The sequence below is a fragment of the Nannobrachium achirus genome, assembly GCF_963921795.1.
Source record: "Nannobrachium achirus genome assembly, chromosome: 22".
In the NCBI taxonomy this organism is placed as follows: domain Eukaryota; kingdom Metazoa; phylum Chordata; class Actinopteri; order Myctophiformes; family Myctophidae; genus Nannobrachium; species Nannobrachium achirus.
In genome coordinates, this window is record NC_137829.1 from 23852099 (window position 1) to 23868992 (window position 16894).

Sequence of the window (16894 nt, forward strand, 5' to 3'; positions counted from 1 at the left end):
TAGGTGATTAGGTGCAGAACAAAAACACTATATATATATATATATATATATATATATATATATATATATATATATATATATATATATATAAAACAGTAAAGACCAGACCACCTTGAACCTTGAACCTGAACGTATTTGTAGCTGTCAACAAATTCACCAGTGATGCCTTCCAGTGTTGTCCTAACATTTGTGCTTCTCTGTGCTACAGGTTATGGCTTTGTGGACTTCGACAGCCCTGCCGCAGCACAGAAAGCTGTGGCTGCCCTGAAGACCAGCGGCGTCCAAGCTCAGATGGCAAAGGTGAGGATACACTTGCTGCACGCTGCAGCCTAATCCTGACACCCACACATACCTGGCCCCGTTGCACTGTTTTCTTCCTCTAATCTGGTTGGCCAGGCAACTAAAACCTGATCCTCATGGTATTACATAGCAGGACAGGAATCTGCCTGAGTGTGGTGCACATGTGCCACTGCACCCCCAGTTACTCTGAGGTCACCACTTGAAACAAGTCTGAGGCATGTGCTGAAGCAATCTGTGTGTGTGTGTGTGTGTGTGTGTGTGTGTGTGTGTGTGTGTGTGTGTGTGTGTGTGTGTGTGTGTGTGTGTGTGTGTGTGTGTGTGTGTGTGTGTGTGTGTGCGTGCGTGCGTGCGTGTGTGCATGCATGCGTTTCCATGGGAGCAGAGGGGGGTTAGCCTGGAAACCAGACGATTCTGCCATTGCAAAAAAAGAATTGCCCTCTGCAGATTTGGTCTGGCACCGCTCAGTTGTGATTGGATTTCACTCCCTCCGAAGTAGTGAGGGACCAACCAGAGCCCAGTATGCAAATTTGGGGCGGCTTTATCACCAGAGGCATTTTTTTTTAATCCGACCCTTGGAAATGCAGATTCCAGACTAATATCTATGCAGTGATATTAGTCTGGCCAAGTGGCCATGCCAGGCTAGCAGAGGGTGGGTGGGAGGCTTGTAGCCAATATTCCTAAATGTGGAGCTATTTGCAGCCTGTGTTCTTATGCATGCAGCATGCAGCGTGCATTGCTACAAGTGTGTCTGTGTAATGTGTGCTTATGTATATGTATGTCATGGTCCCTAAACGCACCCTGTCAGCTGAGATCTCCCGGGCGGGCTTTGGATGAGCTCCAGGAGTGAGTGGCGCCGACAAGCAGACTATGGGGTGGAGAGGCCAGGGATGCACTGTGCTGACAACAGGGTGACGTGCTAGAGAAGGAATCCACCCTGGCCTGGGGATGTGTGTCTAAGCCTCTCCAGGAACAGAAACCAGTCTATCTGTCCCATCCAAAGCAACACATTTAGGTCCTCTCATTATAGGACTTATTTTTTCTTTTCTTATCACTTTGGTATTTGGTATCTGGATTTAGACCTGACAATGCCACAACTTGCAAACCTGTCAAAAACAAATTGGAGGACTCTATTACAACATAGTAGTAACAAAGTGCAACTTTCTTTTGTAGAACAGTTTTCAGACTACAGTGAGTACCTTTATTTTAAAGATTACCAGATAGTTTGTCTTGTATGTGCAACTGTCCAACATATCTGACAGTTGTTTTTACAATGCACAATACAGATATAAGGTTATGTGAATGTTTTTGAATGTACTATTTATAATACACCAAAAAATAAAGGGCTAAAATCTCAAATACAACTTAACTAAGGGTATTTGGGTTACTGGAATTGTACCAGTAATATTAATGATATTGATTCCCTTACTGCACTAAACAAGAACACTCTGGCTTCAGCTCCCCGTCTGGGAATCTCAGGAACTTCTTAACATGCCTCTGTGCACCTTTTTTAATTAAAATAGAGTTGCTTTGAGGGGAAGGCCTAAGGTTAGGTTAATCTTTGCATTGTGTGGGGTAAATGCCTTTATGCAGTTGGAGTCTTGCAGTCCTGCTTTCTTCTCATTATTGCAGTGACTTGTTTGGTCTTGATGGACTCCACTGACAAAGGTCCCTTTTCCTTAAAGTGTTTTCTCTGTGCCTTGGCACCATTCAATAGGCATTCACTCATTATTATTTCAAAGGCAGGTGGGCGGGAAAGAAGCAGATAAGAGTTTCCTGTCTTTTCACTTCTGTTATTTTGATGGATATAAAAAAAGCCTCTTTGTACTTGATGACTTTTCGTTCCTTGAATACACCCACGAGTGGATTCACATTTATATTCTGTAGGCAAACTCTTATAAGGATAATTAAAAATAGAGAGATGTTTTTTTTGTGTGTTTCTAAAGCGCAGTTTTTCAAAAGACATTCTGTTATTCGCAGGAATGATAGTCATGTACCACCAGTAAAAGTGTGTGTGTGTGTGTGTGTGTGTGTGTGTGTGTGTGTGTGTGTGTGTGTGTGTGTGTGTGTGTGTGTGTGTGTGTGTGTGTGTGTGTGTGTGTGTGTGCGCGCGTGCGTGCGTGCTTGCATACCGGTATGTGCATGTGTAACCAATAGCATATAGCATCATCAACAGTGGAAGGCATCTTCTCACTACATGCCAGGGTTTTTGGAGCATACAAGCCCATCTCATCCACCCTCCCTCTCTGAGGTTAGACACGCGTTACCTCCCCCTCCATCTGAGAGCACGCCTTAGTCACATGACAGTTAATGACTGACTGGTTGGCTGGTGACCCCATTCAGCAGCACAAACAGATGTCTTATCTTGCTGCCAAATTTCTGTCCCGACGTTTTTTAAGAGCTGCTCCACACACACAGGAATGGATTTCTTTTCTCTGTGTAATTCCTCTCAGATGATGAACAAGTCGGTTGTATGGCAGGAGAAAGTCTATTCTGGTTGACTCATGTGTAAAACATGTGATCATTGTTCACCCACTTTAAATAAGAGAAAATTGAGATGACATGGAATAGTGTCCATGTGACAAAAGAACTAGGTTCGTATTACCTTTTCTCTAGAAGTTTGTATTATTGAATAACAATATTCAAAAAAAGGGAAGCCCCTTGTCATTAACAATTCATCAGTGGCCGCTTTGGGGTGACATTTTACTGGCAGTTAACAGGATGAATGCGTTACCCTGAGCATCTAAGAGGAAAATTATAAAGGCCAAAGTGGGGAGGCAGCGTTTTTGCCCTTGGAATATAAATTGTGCGTGTGTGTGTGTGTGTGTGTGTGTGTGTGTGTGTGTGTGTGTGTGTGTGTGTGTGTGTGTGTGTGTGTGTGGGCGCGCGTGCATGTGTGTGTGAAAGCATGTCTGCACATTTGTACAATAGGTGGCAAGCAGTGAGTGATGCTTGTGACGCTCCCCCTCCCTCCTCTAAGAGCTCTTAAGAGTTATTAGAGCAGCACAGGACCACCGAGCGCAAATATTCGTCTCTCCCTCCCTCTCTCCTCACCTTATCCCTCCTTCCGTCTCTATGTCACCTCCGCAGCAATCCCTCTGATTGAACACCTTCTGCTGGTGCCGTGCCGAGGGGCTGGGGAGCTCGTTCCTTGTCCCCAACCCCCGGCGCCCTCCCCTCTCCCCTAATAGTGAGATGTTGATTTTTCTGTCAGCGTATTACTTTAGTAATCCAATCCATCCCTGTAGCCGGCACTGAATGCGGCAGGACACTGATGAATATTAATGGCGAGCGACCGCTCCCCGGGGACCCGTAGCCGTGTCTTATGTTTCTGCTGATGCTATTGAAATACAGGAAGAAATCAGCTGATGTGGAGCCTCAAGCAGCCGTGGGCTGCATGCAAATCTCCCCTCATCTCTATTCATGGTGACCCTGTATTAGTGACCCCCCACATAGCAGAGACGGTTGGGAAGAAAAATGGAAATGGAGAGATCATATAGAGCTTATCGCATGAAAATCAGTTTTTTACTGCAAGCGAGTAAAATGTATACTTCGTACAACGAAGTTTATGCTTCATTGATGTCCTTAATGAAAGCGTAGCCAGCGGTAGGGTGGAATAATTTCTTTTGGTGTTTTTTGCCACAGCGTTTTCACGACTTTTCGATTATTGGCCGACTGACAGCATGTGACCTTGGCTAATAAATAGACGGGAAAGAATGATGATGAGGATGATTGCTCGATTGACAGCACGCACGTGACCTTATCCCGTCCGCTGGAACAAGGCTGTAGACTGCGGGCGGAACAGAAATCGATAGTTCACCACATTCTGCGCAACACTCAGGTTCCTTTCACACCTAAAGTCCTCTAAGCTCCGGTCGGATCAAGAATCTGACACACGCTCAAACAGGCCATTCAGAGAGCATTTCTAGGGAAAATCACTTCCTTGCCATAGTCACTGGGGAAATGGGGAGAATGGACGTTTTCTGCCACTATATTCTGTCAGTTTGTTCAGCCCAATTCTTTCCCATTCCTCAGTTGTACAATGGTGTCTTGTAAACACTCTACTTCAACCTCAGAGCACGCCATGGACAACAGATATTTTTGTAAAGGCAGAGAAGCCTGTGGCGTGTGATGCATTCAAATCATTCATTATTCCATATGTGGTTTCAGCTCGCCTCACCTTTACTCGTCTCTACTAAACTAATTTCTGCCAATAATGTCACTGTGTGTAGCGATAAACATTTTTGTGTTATGCCACATGTTGTAAATGAGAAATCAATGTTGAGCAATTGCATGGCCTATTTCTTGCCTTAATGATTTTGATGGTCTGTACTGGTTAAATTGTGATTGTTTCCAGGTAGCACTGGTGTTAGCATTTGCTATGCCCAATGCTAAAGGATGAGCAATAATAAGAATAAGAGCTATTTCAGTTTTCAGCTTCACCCAGCCCACAGATGAGCACGGGGCAGCTAGGGATCAAGTGACTTGCTTAGGGACAACCTTGACATATCAGCTGGGGCCGGGAATCGAACCTGGGACCTTTAGCTTCTCAGGCAGGCTCTCTACCATTGAGTTATGGTCGCCCATTGCAACCCTGTGAGGAGGAGGTACTGCTTAGGGGGTCCGAGTTGCAATTGGAAACAAAGGTAAAATGAGTAGAGTGTTGAGTTGGGACGAGTAAGGGGGGGATGAGCTGCTACTACATATGGAAATGGAAAGCCACCACAAGTACCTGATACCAGGCAGGTACTAATAGAAAGGCAACAAATTAGGGTAGAGATGTGGTGTGCCGAGCCGGGACTATGCATGGGAAAGGGCCCAAAAGTGTTGAAACACCGTGATAACCCCACCCTGTTCCTCCTATCGCGTCCCCTCTGCGTTAAATACCGACGTGAACGTGACCCTGCATTGGAATGTTGGTATGTTTCCAGGTGTGTTCTGAGCACTTCTTATTAGAGTGGCATTACTGTCAACACCTCTGTCTTCCTCTCTGTCACTCCTCTCTGTAGCAACAAGAGCAGGACCCAACAAACCTGTACATCTCCAACCTGCCCCTGTCCATGGATGAGCAGGAGCTAGAGAACATGCTGAAACCCTTCGGCCAGGTCATCTCCACCCGTGTCCTGAGGGACTCCAACGGAGCCAGCAGAGGAGTGGGTTTCGCCAGGTTAGCTGTTTTGCATTGTGTGTGTGTGTGTGTGTGTGTGTGTGTGTGTGTGTGTGTGTGTGTGTGTGTGTGTGTGTGTGTGTGTGTGTGTGTGTGTGTGTGTGTGTGTGTGTGTGTGTGTGTGTGTCCGATAATAATAATGTTTGGGCTTTTATGCCTTTATTGATAGGACAGTAGACCGCCAGGAAATGGGGAGAGAGATGGGGAGTGACACGCAGCAACGGTTGTCGGGAACGGGATTTCAAACCCGTAAGGCGTCGGTCATTGCGGGCCGGGCCAGCTGTTTTGCATTGTACATATTGTTTGGAAACAGTGGACAGAAAAATAAACATAAAACAAATTACAGGTTTTTAAATAGATTCAAAACAAATTACATTTCAGTATACAGTGACATTTGAATTTAATTTGAACATTTCAGAATTATTATTATTATTAATAATATTGTTTTGTCTTTTTTATAGATTCTTTTGTTGTAGTTTTTTTAGTCACTGCCAATACATTAACATTATCAGTCCCTGTTACTGTCTGCTAGCACCAACTTGTTTGTCTGGGGAGGGTGTTGGCTTCTTTTCACCTGACAGTGAGGAGTTTCACTTGAAGGGTGTATCACATGCAGATGAACACGCTATCCGTCCTAGAGCATGTTTTCACTACAGTTCTGGAATCTTTCCTGCAAAATAATTAGCTTAAACCAGAATAACATACTTTTTTCCCCTTTTTTTCACATGTCCTCATTGGCAGCAAAAATACTGGTATAGCCGTAAAAGACAACATTTTCACTAAACCATTGTAGTGGCATGAACGTCATAGCAGTGTAAAGACCAGTGTTGCCAGATTTTGCGAGAGAAATAAGCAACCAGGTGTTTGAAAATAAGCCCCAAAAAGTGATATTATCTTGGCCACACAAGCACTTTACACAAACTATACGCATTGCCGCATAAGCTACTTGAGAATTGCCGATCTACAAGCTCACAACAAATAAAACGCAACCAGCAACTATCAATATATACAAGCAACTTTACGGAAATCAAGCCCAGAGTCGATTATAATTAGAAGACATGGCAACGGCGCCACACTGGTCGCCTGCTGGAGGGAGAGTGTTTTTTGCAGGTCTTTCAGTCCGAGACTAGTATATCAAAAAAAGCAACTGGGTTAAGGCAGCGGAAGCTTGTGGTGAATGTTAAACTGGTCGGACCAAAGTTCGGCCACTAGCTACAACAGCTACACTAGCTACAACAGCTAGTAGATTAGCTGTGGACTCGCTCGCTGCTCTTTCTGTAAACTTTTTAATTTTAATTTTACTTTTAATCATCACACAACAACGAGAAACTAATGATGCACCTTGTTGAGAAGAGAACAGCTTGTTTCTTTCGGAACCTCTCCCTCCGCTATACAGCTCCGAGATTGCGGATATAATGCTTTAACTGTTATTATTGGCTCCTTTCACTCACCTGCTTGTCAAAAAAACATCAAAAATCACGGTATGCGTTTTCACTGCAGGGACATTTGTATTCTCCCGGTACTTTCAGCAAAAATTTACTAGGTAGTTTGCCGTGACTTTTCAGACGCCAAAACTTCCGGCACACAAAATAAGTGTCCGTTTTCACATACATGAATTTCAAAATTGCCGTAAAGACCAAGATAGGAGTCATTAGTGCAGTATCAGTGATCACGCTCCCCTGCCAACTTCCCACACATGAACGCAGCCAATTGTATTTGTTGTGAGTGCCCAGCCAGGCTGGAGGTACCGTGGAGGAATCTAGCCCCAGTCTCCACCGTGGTGGGCAGACCCCTGCCTAGGCTATTCACTACTCACTACTCAAGCACGGGTGCTAAAAGTAGAAGACAAATCACACCCAGTGTGAAGTGAGTAGTGCTATTTATGGGTTAAGTTCATTAAACTTCCCACAAAGCTTGGTCAATGTGAGCTGGGGACCCTTTTCTCTGGACAAATGGACAAAGCCAGATGTCGGAGTGGTTGGCTCTTACCCAGGCTGTTTGCTCTTATTTCTCCATGTTTCAACTTTCTCCACTTTTTGAGTACAGGAGCACCACTCAAAAACACCATAGCATTTTTGAATGGTGCTCCTGTAGAGCCAACCACTCCTATATCTGGCTTTGTCCGTTTGTCCAGAGAAAGGGGTCACCCAGGGTCACATTGGCCAAGCTTTGCGGGGTGCCATGTCATTGTTCCGACGTCCCGTTAGTCTGACGGTACCTTAACCCTAACCCTAACCTCAGTAAAACTATGCCTATGTATAGAGGGTAACCCTAACCCTATGCCTAGACCTCACCTTAACCTTAAACCTAACCACCGTCGGAATAATGAGATGTGGGACTTATGTGCAGTCCCCGGTCTAAGGCACTCTGAATAAGTAAAATCTATTCAAAAGCCTTGGTCTGGCAACATGTTTTGACGTGTTGTGAAGGGACATGTATAGAGGACCTTCCAAAAGCAATCCATGAAGGCTATGAAGCTTTTGTCTGATAATAACAAGAAGGATTCATGTGTGTATTATTTAGAACTCTTTTGAGGAATTTAGTTACACAATGACTGGTGTTTTGAAATTATAGTGCTAATGTGGGCTCTCTCCAGTCATGCTTGCATAACCTACCTGACATTTGACTGAAAAACACCAAAAGTACAAAGGCGAGGCCATGCCCTTGATTCATGGACAAGCACCACTACCTCTGCATGAACAACTCGATTAGTAGCTAACTTAAAGTGTATTTGCATTCAATTCAATTCTGAGAATAGTTTTATTTTATTAGCCATTAGGGATGTGCAAAAGTTCTCAAATTGGTATGGTTGTGGATTGTCTGAACGATTAGCCATTTCAAGGAAGCTCTATCTATAATATAACTAGTAAGACGCCTCAAGGCGACATACGTCACGCCAATTCTTGGCCATCTGGCCAGTGATGTACAGTGTATCGAACTAGTTACCCATATATGGAGATCCATGTACTGTATATTACATCCCTTTTATGCCCATACATGGAGATCCCTGTCTGAACCAGCTGCACAGGTATGGGCTGTCTTCCTCCAAATATGGGCATTCCCATATGAAGTCCTGTTAGATATGGGCTTAATATTGACGACATCAGGGATCTCCATATATGGGCATAAAAGGGATTCTGTTAGAGTGGTTCCCAACTTCCCATGACAGCTCCATGCAATATATTTTATGCCCATACATGGAGATCACTATCTGAACCAGCCACACAGATAGGCCATCTGGCCAGTGATATATATATATATATATTATATATATATATATATATATATATATATATATATATATATATATATATATATATATATATAGATGACATCAGGGATCTTCATATATGGGCATAAAAGGGATTCTGGGGAATACCCATATATGGACTTTCACATAGGTGATGTCACCTGTGATATCACGGTGATGAGTCAAGGGAACCAACCCATAGACTGTAAAAATGTGTACACACGCGTCTACACGGACGCGGACAAGCTGTGACATTTCTCATGGTAAACTGTGACCTTCGGTCGCAATTAGACTGTATGGATATGCCTATGGCCAGTGTTCACCCATTCTCTCGAGACAGAGTCATGATGGCTTACAAAGGGAGAGGTACAGACCGAGTGGGCATTCCCCTTTCTTTGACGATGGCTTGCCAGATTGGTGTTCACCAGACAAGGCACTGCCCCAGTTAAGCGTGCATGTAGTGACAAATAGCAGTTTCCACTCATAAGAAATTAACTCCATAAATATGTGGACATAATATATACATAGTTTTTCAGAATACGGTTGATGATCTATGTAGTTACCTTAATCTAAAGGGTTAAGTAAATAACAATGTCAGACCAAAATATTATTTGAAGGAGAAAAAAAGAGAAAATCTTAAAAAATAAGAAAAGAAACAATATTCAACTAGTCGGCTGTTAACTGACTGGATTTTTTGACCTATCCCCTGTATCCTTATCTGTTTTGGCTGTGTGGTCGAGCTCTTGCATGTTGGTTTCCACAAGATCGAAACCATATTGACCTCAGCTGTGCTGTGGGGCCTGCCAGCAAACTCAGATAAAAAGATACTAATCCATCTGAATAGAAAGAAAACATCTACCCTTTCTTTCATCCTCCCGTACAGTACTAAACGATACATTGATTTAATCAGATTTCATTACACTGCTTCTTGTGTCTTCTATAATTCCAGGATGGAATCAACAGAGAAATGTGATGCAGTGATCTCTCAGTTCAATGGAAAGTTTATCAAGACGCCTCCAGGTGTTCCAGGTAACAGAACCCAACATTTATCAGTTCTTAGCATACTGTATGCAGCAGTAAGACATTTGTCATTCTTGTACCAGAACTGAAATCACGTGGGTCAGAGACATGTCTATGTTTATCAATTTAGCAAATCAGTCAGCTGAAAAAGCCATTTAGAAGAGGAAATGACATAATTTGGCTTGCAAATGCATCCATTCTCTGGTTTGGTATTAGTCATTATAGGGCATATACATTCTAATTGGGCACAGTTGTACGGGCAGAATAATGTGACCAGCCAGCTGATATCCCAGCAGGAGGAGTCTTACTGGCGAAGGGCTCCTATGCACTCAACGCTAAAGTGGCAGAGCACAGAGAAAGAGCGAGTTAGAGTGGGAGGAAGAGAGTGCTAGAGCTGCCTTGTGTGGCCTCCTCTCCCACTCTAAGCTTTTTAATTGGATTATTAGACTGAAATAGTCTCTGCTGCCCTTGCCGCCTTTAGGAAAGGGAGGGGATTACCGCTCCACAGCTGCCAAATTAGATGTCTGTGTTCCCGGGCTGGCTAGTAAAATGTCCACTCCCCACCCTCATCTCAGCTCAAGCACAGATTTGCAGCATTGTAACCAAGACGGACAGTATCATGCATATTAAGACCTTTCATATTCTCTCTCTTTCTCTCTCTCCTTCTTTCTCTCCGTCTTTTGTTTCGTTTCCCTGCTCGGTCCTCAGTGCCCCCTGAGCCTTTGCTGTGCAAGTTTGCTGACGGTGGGCAGAAAAAGAGGCAAAGCCAGAGTAAATTTATGCAGAACGGCCGCGGCTGGCCACGAGAAGGAGATGCTAGACTGGTGAGTGTTGCCTTCTGCTCTGCTGTGACTGGGTTGAAGAGAGCTAATCCATAAGCAACTAGAGATACCGTTCCTATGAAGCAGTGTGGGCTCGCTTGTACTATATTCTGCATGCTAACTGTCATGTGAAGCTCAACCAATACTCCAGCTAACACCACTCCCAGATTTTCCGCACCTCATTGGCTAAGGGCCCTGCCTTTGTACTGTCTGCGACGGAACTCACACGACGGAACTCGGAACAAATGAAGATAACATACTGGTCTCGCCTTTCAGGCGAGCCCACAATTATGAGCAATAGATGTCCGCAGTAGAGGATGTTAAAATATGCTCATATGTCTCATTGGCACTAAGTTACCATATATGATGCAACTAATCAATACATAGGCCTGGAAATCACATTAAAGGTGTGTAATTCACAGACCTGTAATAAGCTCTAGTGGCTCAGAAGGTCTGGGTGTTTTTTCCTGCCCCGATGGCCCCTTAAAACCTCAAATGGCTCTCCAGGTGAGAGGTGGTAATTAGAGACAGACTTTTGTTGATATGCAATGGTTGTGTTGGTTTGTGTCAAATGTGAATGATGCAGCATGTGTTGCGAGTTGCCTCATTCAGAATTCTGTCGATTGCTTAATCTGTTTTCTCCTCTTCCTGTCAGGCTGGAATGACACTCACATACGATCCCACTACAGCTGCTATGCAAAATGGGTAAGCTGTGTAGGGGTTAGTTGGTGTTACTTGATCTCATTTAATTTCATACTTTCACACTTAGTTTTTTTTAATCAAGTGATTGCTTCCCTCTCTACAGATTCTACCCTTCTCCATACAGTATTGCCAACAGGATGATAGCCCAAACATCCATGTCCCCTTATATCTCACCAGTTTCAACGTACCAGGTTTGATTTATTGCTTTCTAGGCCTGATTTATACCTTTTTTTTAAGGAGAGCAATGCTGCATGTTCAGCTTGATGGATAAATAGGTGCTGCTTGCTGATTCGCCAGTTTTATATGCGGTGGTCCAGTTGAAATACCTATACATCAATTTCAGTTCTTCATCGCTTCAGTGCTCAGTAGAAACACCCATTTATCATTTATATGTAGAGCGCTCTAGCAGCCCCTATGTGTTTGTTAATCTTGTGTCATCACCTATCGGAGAGCTGTGGGGTTTCGTAGGTGTTGGTTGTGTATCTGCCCGGTAAAGGACACCGTGGCCTTTCATGCTTGTTGCCGGGCCAGTCGCACTCTCATGTGAGCTCCTGAAATAGCATGTGTGCCCTCGCTGTGCCAATGTATTTACTGTGTCTATGTGTGATGTTCCAGGTCCAGAATCCCTCCTGGGTGGCTCACCAGCCCTACATCATGCAGCACCCAGTAAGAGCATACATACTCTACTCTTCTCTCTGTTCATCCACACCACACCCTTTTCTCTTCGTCCCTTTCTTTCTTTTCAAATCTTTTTATTCAATTTTCAAATAAGCATAGCCCAGAGGCGGGTATACAATCTCAAAAAGATGGATACATCACATGTAGAAAAACAAAGTACATTATTATGAGAGTGAATAAAACCCATCCCCTATCCCCCCTCCCCCACCCTCAATCCCCAGGCCAGGACGGTTGAACTTTCAATAAAACAAAATAGATAAATAATCAAAACAATAAAGCAGAATAAATAATCAAAGCTTGCTGCATATTGGGTTGGTCGAAGCAGGTAAGCGCCACACTACACCGTTTGAGTATTATGGTAGAACATCATAAAAGGGCTCAAGGTTTTATACATTTTATTTTCAGAGCCGGCAATTGAGAACCTCAACATTCCCAGTTCCAGACAGGACACTATAGCGCGAAGCCACAGGTTGAGCACAGGCGGGCAGCATCCTTCCACTTAAGCAGAATGGCGCGCCTAGCGATCAATAAAGCGAAGTCAACCATACGACTTTCCGTCCGTGTTAGAGGAAGGCCCTTTCTCTTCGTCCCTTTGATTCACCTCTTTATGTTACAGATGTCCCGTTCGAGTGTCAGAATTGTGGTATTGTTCTGTGAACCGGCAGGCAGGATACAGTATGTGAAAGGCAATGTGAAAGGTTTCATTGCACCTGCAATGGCAGTGAAAGGAACTGAAATGAAAGGAGTAGGCACAGAATATAGAGTAAGGTGCAACCCGGTCATTCTAGGATTTTGGGTGCACACACACAAAAGCTCTTCTTTTAATGGCAGATCGTATTATTAATATTTTCAAATGGATGATGTTTAATTCACAGAGAGGTGTCCTTTCATATTATTATTATTATTGTTATAAAAAAATAGCCAGGCAAAGCTTTTTACCTGGGCATTTCAAATAGACTATTCAAAATTAAACACTGGAGCACTCATCAAATCTATATACGTTTATTACAGGGGGTGACTGACATTTCAACAAGGGTTTTCCTCAGAGTCAACAGCTGTGAATGAGCCGGGCTCGTTAGAATATAAAATGCTCATTTGAGCCTGAGGGCAAACAGGCATAAACTTAAAAAAAAAAAAAAAAGAGTAAAAAGATAAATCACAATATTTCACATCTTCTGAGGTGTGAAATATGCTGTTCTGGCTATCTCTAAGCCATTCTTTGAAAACTTCGATTATAAAAGTCAAGTGTCAGAAAGGCTCGTCCAATGGAGTATTTTTAACCATTTTATTCAACATAACTCTTCTGTCTTTACCTCAACTTTGTCCGTTCTGCTCAATATCCTACAGTATGCTGATGTCTGAATTACATTACATTTTGGTTTTACAGAATAATAGTCGATGCCTTTCAGTCTCCAACAGTCTCCACCCAAAGCATATCTCTCATCCTCTCAAACTCTTGTCCCAGGGAGCGGTGATATCACCCTCTATGGACCATTCTATGTCACTGCAGCCTACTTCCATGATGGGCCCCCTGTCACAGCAGATGAGTCACCTCTCCCTGGGCAACGCAGGAACGGTGAGAGAACTGCACAGGGTCAGAAAACAACTTCTTTACATTTTTTAATTTTCAATTTCTATGTTATAGCATCTAGAATGGATTTGAATGTGTCATACTTTCCTTCCTTTTACAGTTCATGGCCACAAACACAGCTATGCAAGGAGCCTATATCCCCCAGTATACACATATGCAGGCAACAACTGTTCCTGTGGAGGTTAGTAGATGGATTCACTACATCTCAGAGACAAATATTATAGTTTTACTCCACTACAATTATTTGAAAACCTTAGTTACTAGTTACTTTGTAGATTTGGATTATTATTACAAAACCACTGACCATTTGAAAATAGCCAATCTACAAGCTCACAATGCTTCGTGTTGAGACACATTGTGAGCTTATAGATCTGCTATTTTCAAAAGATTTGTATACATTTCAATGGGGATGGAGTGGTTTGCTGCCATTTGCGGATTTCCGCAACAAACAAAAAAACCCAGCTCAATTCCCATTGAAATGCATTGGCAGAATCCGCCCTCATAGGTAGAATAAAAGTGCGGTGTGACCGTGCCCTAACTAGAGTAGTGCAAATATGATAGTTTTTCCACCACTGGTCTTTTTTATAAATGTGTCTCCATTTAAAAGAAGACACAATATTGGCAAAAACGTATTTTCAAAGTATTTGTTATCTGATCATCCTTCTCTTTCAGGAAAATGGTGGGCAGTCACAAGTGGAGTCATCTGGTGATCATTCCCCATACACTTACCAACAAACCAAGTAAGACTGAGGTAACATTGGGACAACAGCTAAAACAATCATGGCTTCCTCAGATGCAATGGACGCTAAGGGTTTTCCACCATTTTTGCACAGGTTCTGCAATTATTTCCTTATGTTTGTAATAAGAATAAGTGAAACTATTTTTGGTATAAGTTCCAGAAGGTGCAAATAAATGATTAATTTCATCAAATGATGCTAATTATATCAACAACAACAAAAAAAAGAAGAAAAAAGTTTTTATTTTGATAAGGAAATACTAAACGTTTATTTTTTACCAAGGGTTGCCACAGGATACAAGAATTGTGTGACTAGATGTTTAAAGTGCATGACAGTAAAAGAAATGTCTTTTGTTAATATTTTCATGATTTCTTTTTCTTTTCCCATTTTGTTTTGAAGATTTATTAGCCAAACATCTTAAAAATGATGTTATGTGCTTGCTGTGTGAGTGTTGCTATGGTGAAGTGTTCAGTGTTTTTTTTCTTGTAAAGTGATTTCTCTTAGTGGTCTAGATTGATCTTGCTGTCTGATACAATTTGCCTTAATAGTTTCCATACAATAGCTGTACAGGCCACTCTGGAGGCTGGCAATGAGCAAAAAAGATATGTGAGAGCTATTGCCTTGTAAATCAGCTATATAGGGCTTTACTTTGGATATAGCTAATTAAATCTGCTGTGTTAGGTGTTTCTTTTGCATTTCCCCTCCAAAAACTAATCTAAATAGAAAGTTTAGGAACAGGTCTTGAATTAAATGAACTCTGAGTCCTATGATTTTAATAGGATGTAATGTTGATATACAGTAAGTAAGCAGAAGAGGTAGACATTCTGCTGAATGATCACATTTTGAATATTGCCTTTTTTTTTGATTATTTGGTGTTGTAGATTACCTACTAGGGTGGGGCGGGGGGGTCATGGGACAGGGGACAACTTGTTTTTTGTTAGTTGGTTGTTTATTTTATGTTTTGTCTTCTTGGGTGATATTCTCTGTCAGGTTGACAGGTTGTGTCTTTTTCACTTATTTGAAACATGAAAACTTGGACTTGTGATTGTGAAAATCTAATCAAAGGGTATGGTCACACCGAAATATGTTTCCATCTGTGAGGGCAGATGCTGCCAATGCTTTTCCATGGGAACAGAGCGTTTATTTTTGCAGAAATCCACGAATGGCAAGAAACGACTCCATTCCCATTGAAAAGCATTAGCAGAATCCGCCCTCACAGGTAGAATTAAACTTTGTGTGAACGTACCCAAAGCCTTCTATTACAACTTAGGCAAAAGTTCGGTGAGTTGGGGTTTGGGGGTGAATAATGTGGATTTTAGTGCACCTCACTCTTTGATAGGAAACAAACAAACAAGCTTGGCACTTTCAATTGTAGTTTACTTCACCAAAGACTGTGAGCTGGTTCATTTGTCTCTTTAACCAGGATGTAATTGACTTTTTCTGCAGACTAGTTTGCAGTTTGGAGAATGTGCCTTTTTTGTACATTTACATTCAGTTATCATAGGTATTAGTAAAGTATGGACACAAACAAGCATGAAGGAAGGCTTGGATCCAACAAGTGCCACATGTGGATTTCATCACTACAGAAATAATGGAAAATGCTATGTAAATCTGATCAAGTAGGAAAGAAGTTTGAAACTATGAAATCATAGCTATACAATAGCGATCTGTTCTGACATGGTGCAGTGCAACAGAGTTATTGCAAACGTTTTATTATTTTTTTGCTCACAGCAGATTGAAACAGGCTTTTTGATTAAGGCGTCTTCCAATAAGCCCGTGTTAAGACCTGGTGGTCGGACTGACGAGTTATCTACCTCAGAGTTTCCTTTCTCCTCTGTATTAGGCCGGGTTAGCAGGTCCAGCCCGCCCTTCCAGACCAAATGCCATGCTCAGGAGCTGGCCACATACAGCTGTTTCCTTTCAGGTTGTTTTTAATACTTTTTTTCCTCAAATCTTTTTCTTTTTTGTATTATCGTAATCATTATGAGGGCAATTGTGCGTAGACGAGCATGTATTTAGTTGTTCAGAGATTCAGTTTTCATAGTTTCAAAAGAAGAACTGCTGCTTTCATGGTAAAAGATTCCGGCTGATTGTGTGTAGTTTTTGAAGATGGACAATAAAGCGGAGTTGTGGTATTCACTGGATCTATGCTCCTAAAACAAACATCTTTGTTGCTAGAGTCCAGACAGACTTGCAGCAGCAGCATTTCCTCTGTAGTTGGCTGACATTGTGTTACCAAAGTAAAGGGCCATCGTGACAATACTTGAGATTTTGTAATGCCTGAGTTGGAGATGTAATACTGTTGTCTTGTGAGGATTATGCTGCTAGTGGTGTCTGAACCAAGTGCCATACTATCTGGGTCAAGAGTTGGAAAGGTGCATCAAAGAAAAGAAAAGACAAAAAAAAAAAGCTCATTTAAGTAACCATCATGTTGAACAGTCATTAAGTTATATGAAAAAGTAATAATTTATGAAGAGTTTTGTACAGACCGTTTGAGGAAATAAAAAGATTTTCATAGAGATATCTATATGAGAGTTAATTTTTTTATTTTGTTTTACATGTGCCACACATTTGCCAGTGGTAACTTGTATGTCCAGTTTCAGGAATCCTTCCTCTGTACTTTTGTTTTGT

General features: G+C 42.2%; 1 protein-coding gene across 10 annotated transcripts in view; it reads left to right on the forward strand.

The window, feature by feature from the left end:
• rbms1b (RNA binding motif, single stranded interacting protein 1b) overlaps window positions 1-15120 on the forward strand; it is a 43197-nt gene extending 28077 nt beyond the window's left edge. For 2 of the 10 annotated variants that reach the window (XM_080752631.1, XM_080752635.1), the window contains exons 4-13: window positions 209-300; window positions 5307-5464; window positions 9664-9743; window positions 10443-10558; window positions 11211-11260; window positions 11340-11448; window positions 11873-11923; window positions 13401-13529; window positions 13627-13707; window positions 14199-15120. In XM_080752631.1, coding sequence (XP_080608757.1) covers window positions 209-300; window positions 5307-5464; window positions 9664-9743; window positions 10443-10558; window positions 11211-11260; window positions 11340-11448; window positions 11873-11923; window positions 13401-13529; window positions 13627-13707; window positions 14199-14270 — 938 coding nt within the window. In that variant the 3' untranslated portion in view covers window positions 14271-15120. The remainder of the gene's footprint in view (window positions 1-208; window positions 301-5306; window positions 5465-9663; window positions 9744-10442; window positions 10559-11210; window positions 11261-11339; window positions 11449-11872; window positions 11924-13400; window positions 13530-13626; window positions 13708-14198) is intronic. The other 8 variants (XM_080752634.1, XM_080752637.1, XM_080752636.1 and 5 more) reach the window with 6 other exon arrangements.
• The last annotated feature ends 1774 nt before the right edge of the window (window positions 15121-16894 follow it).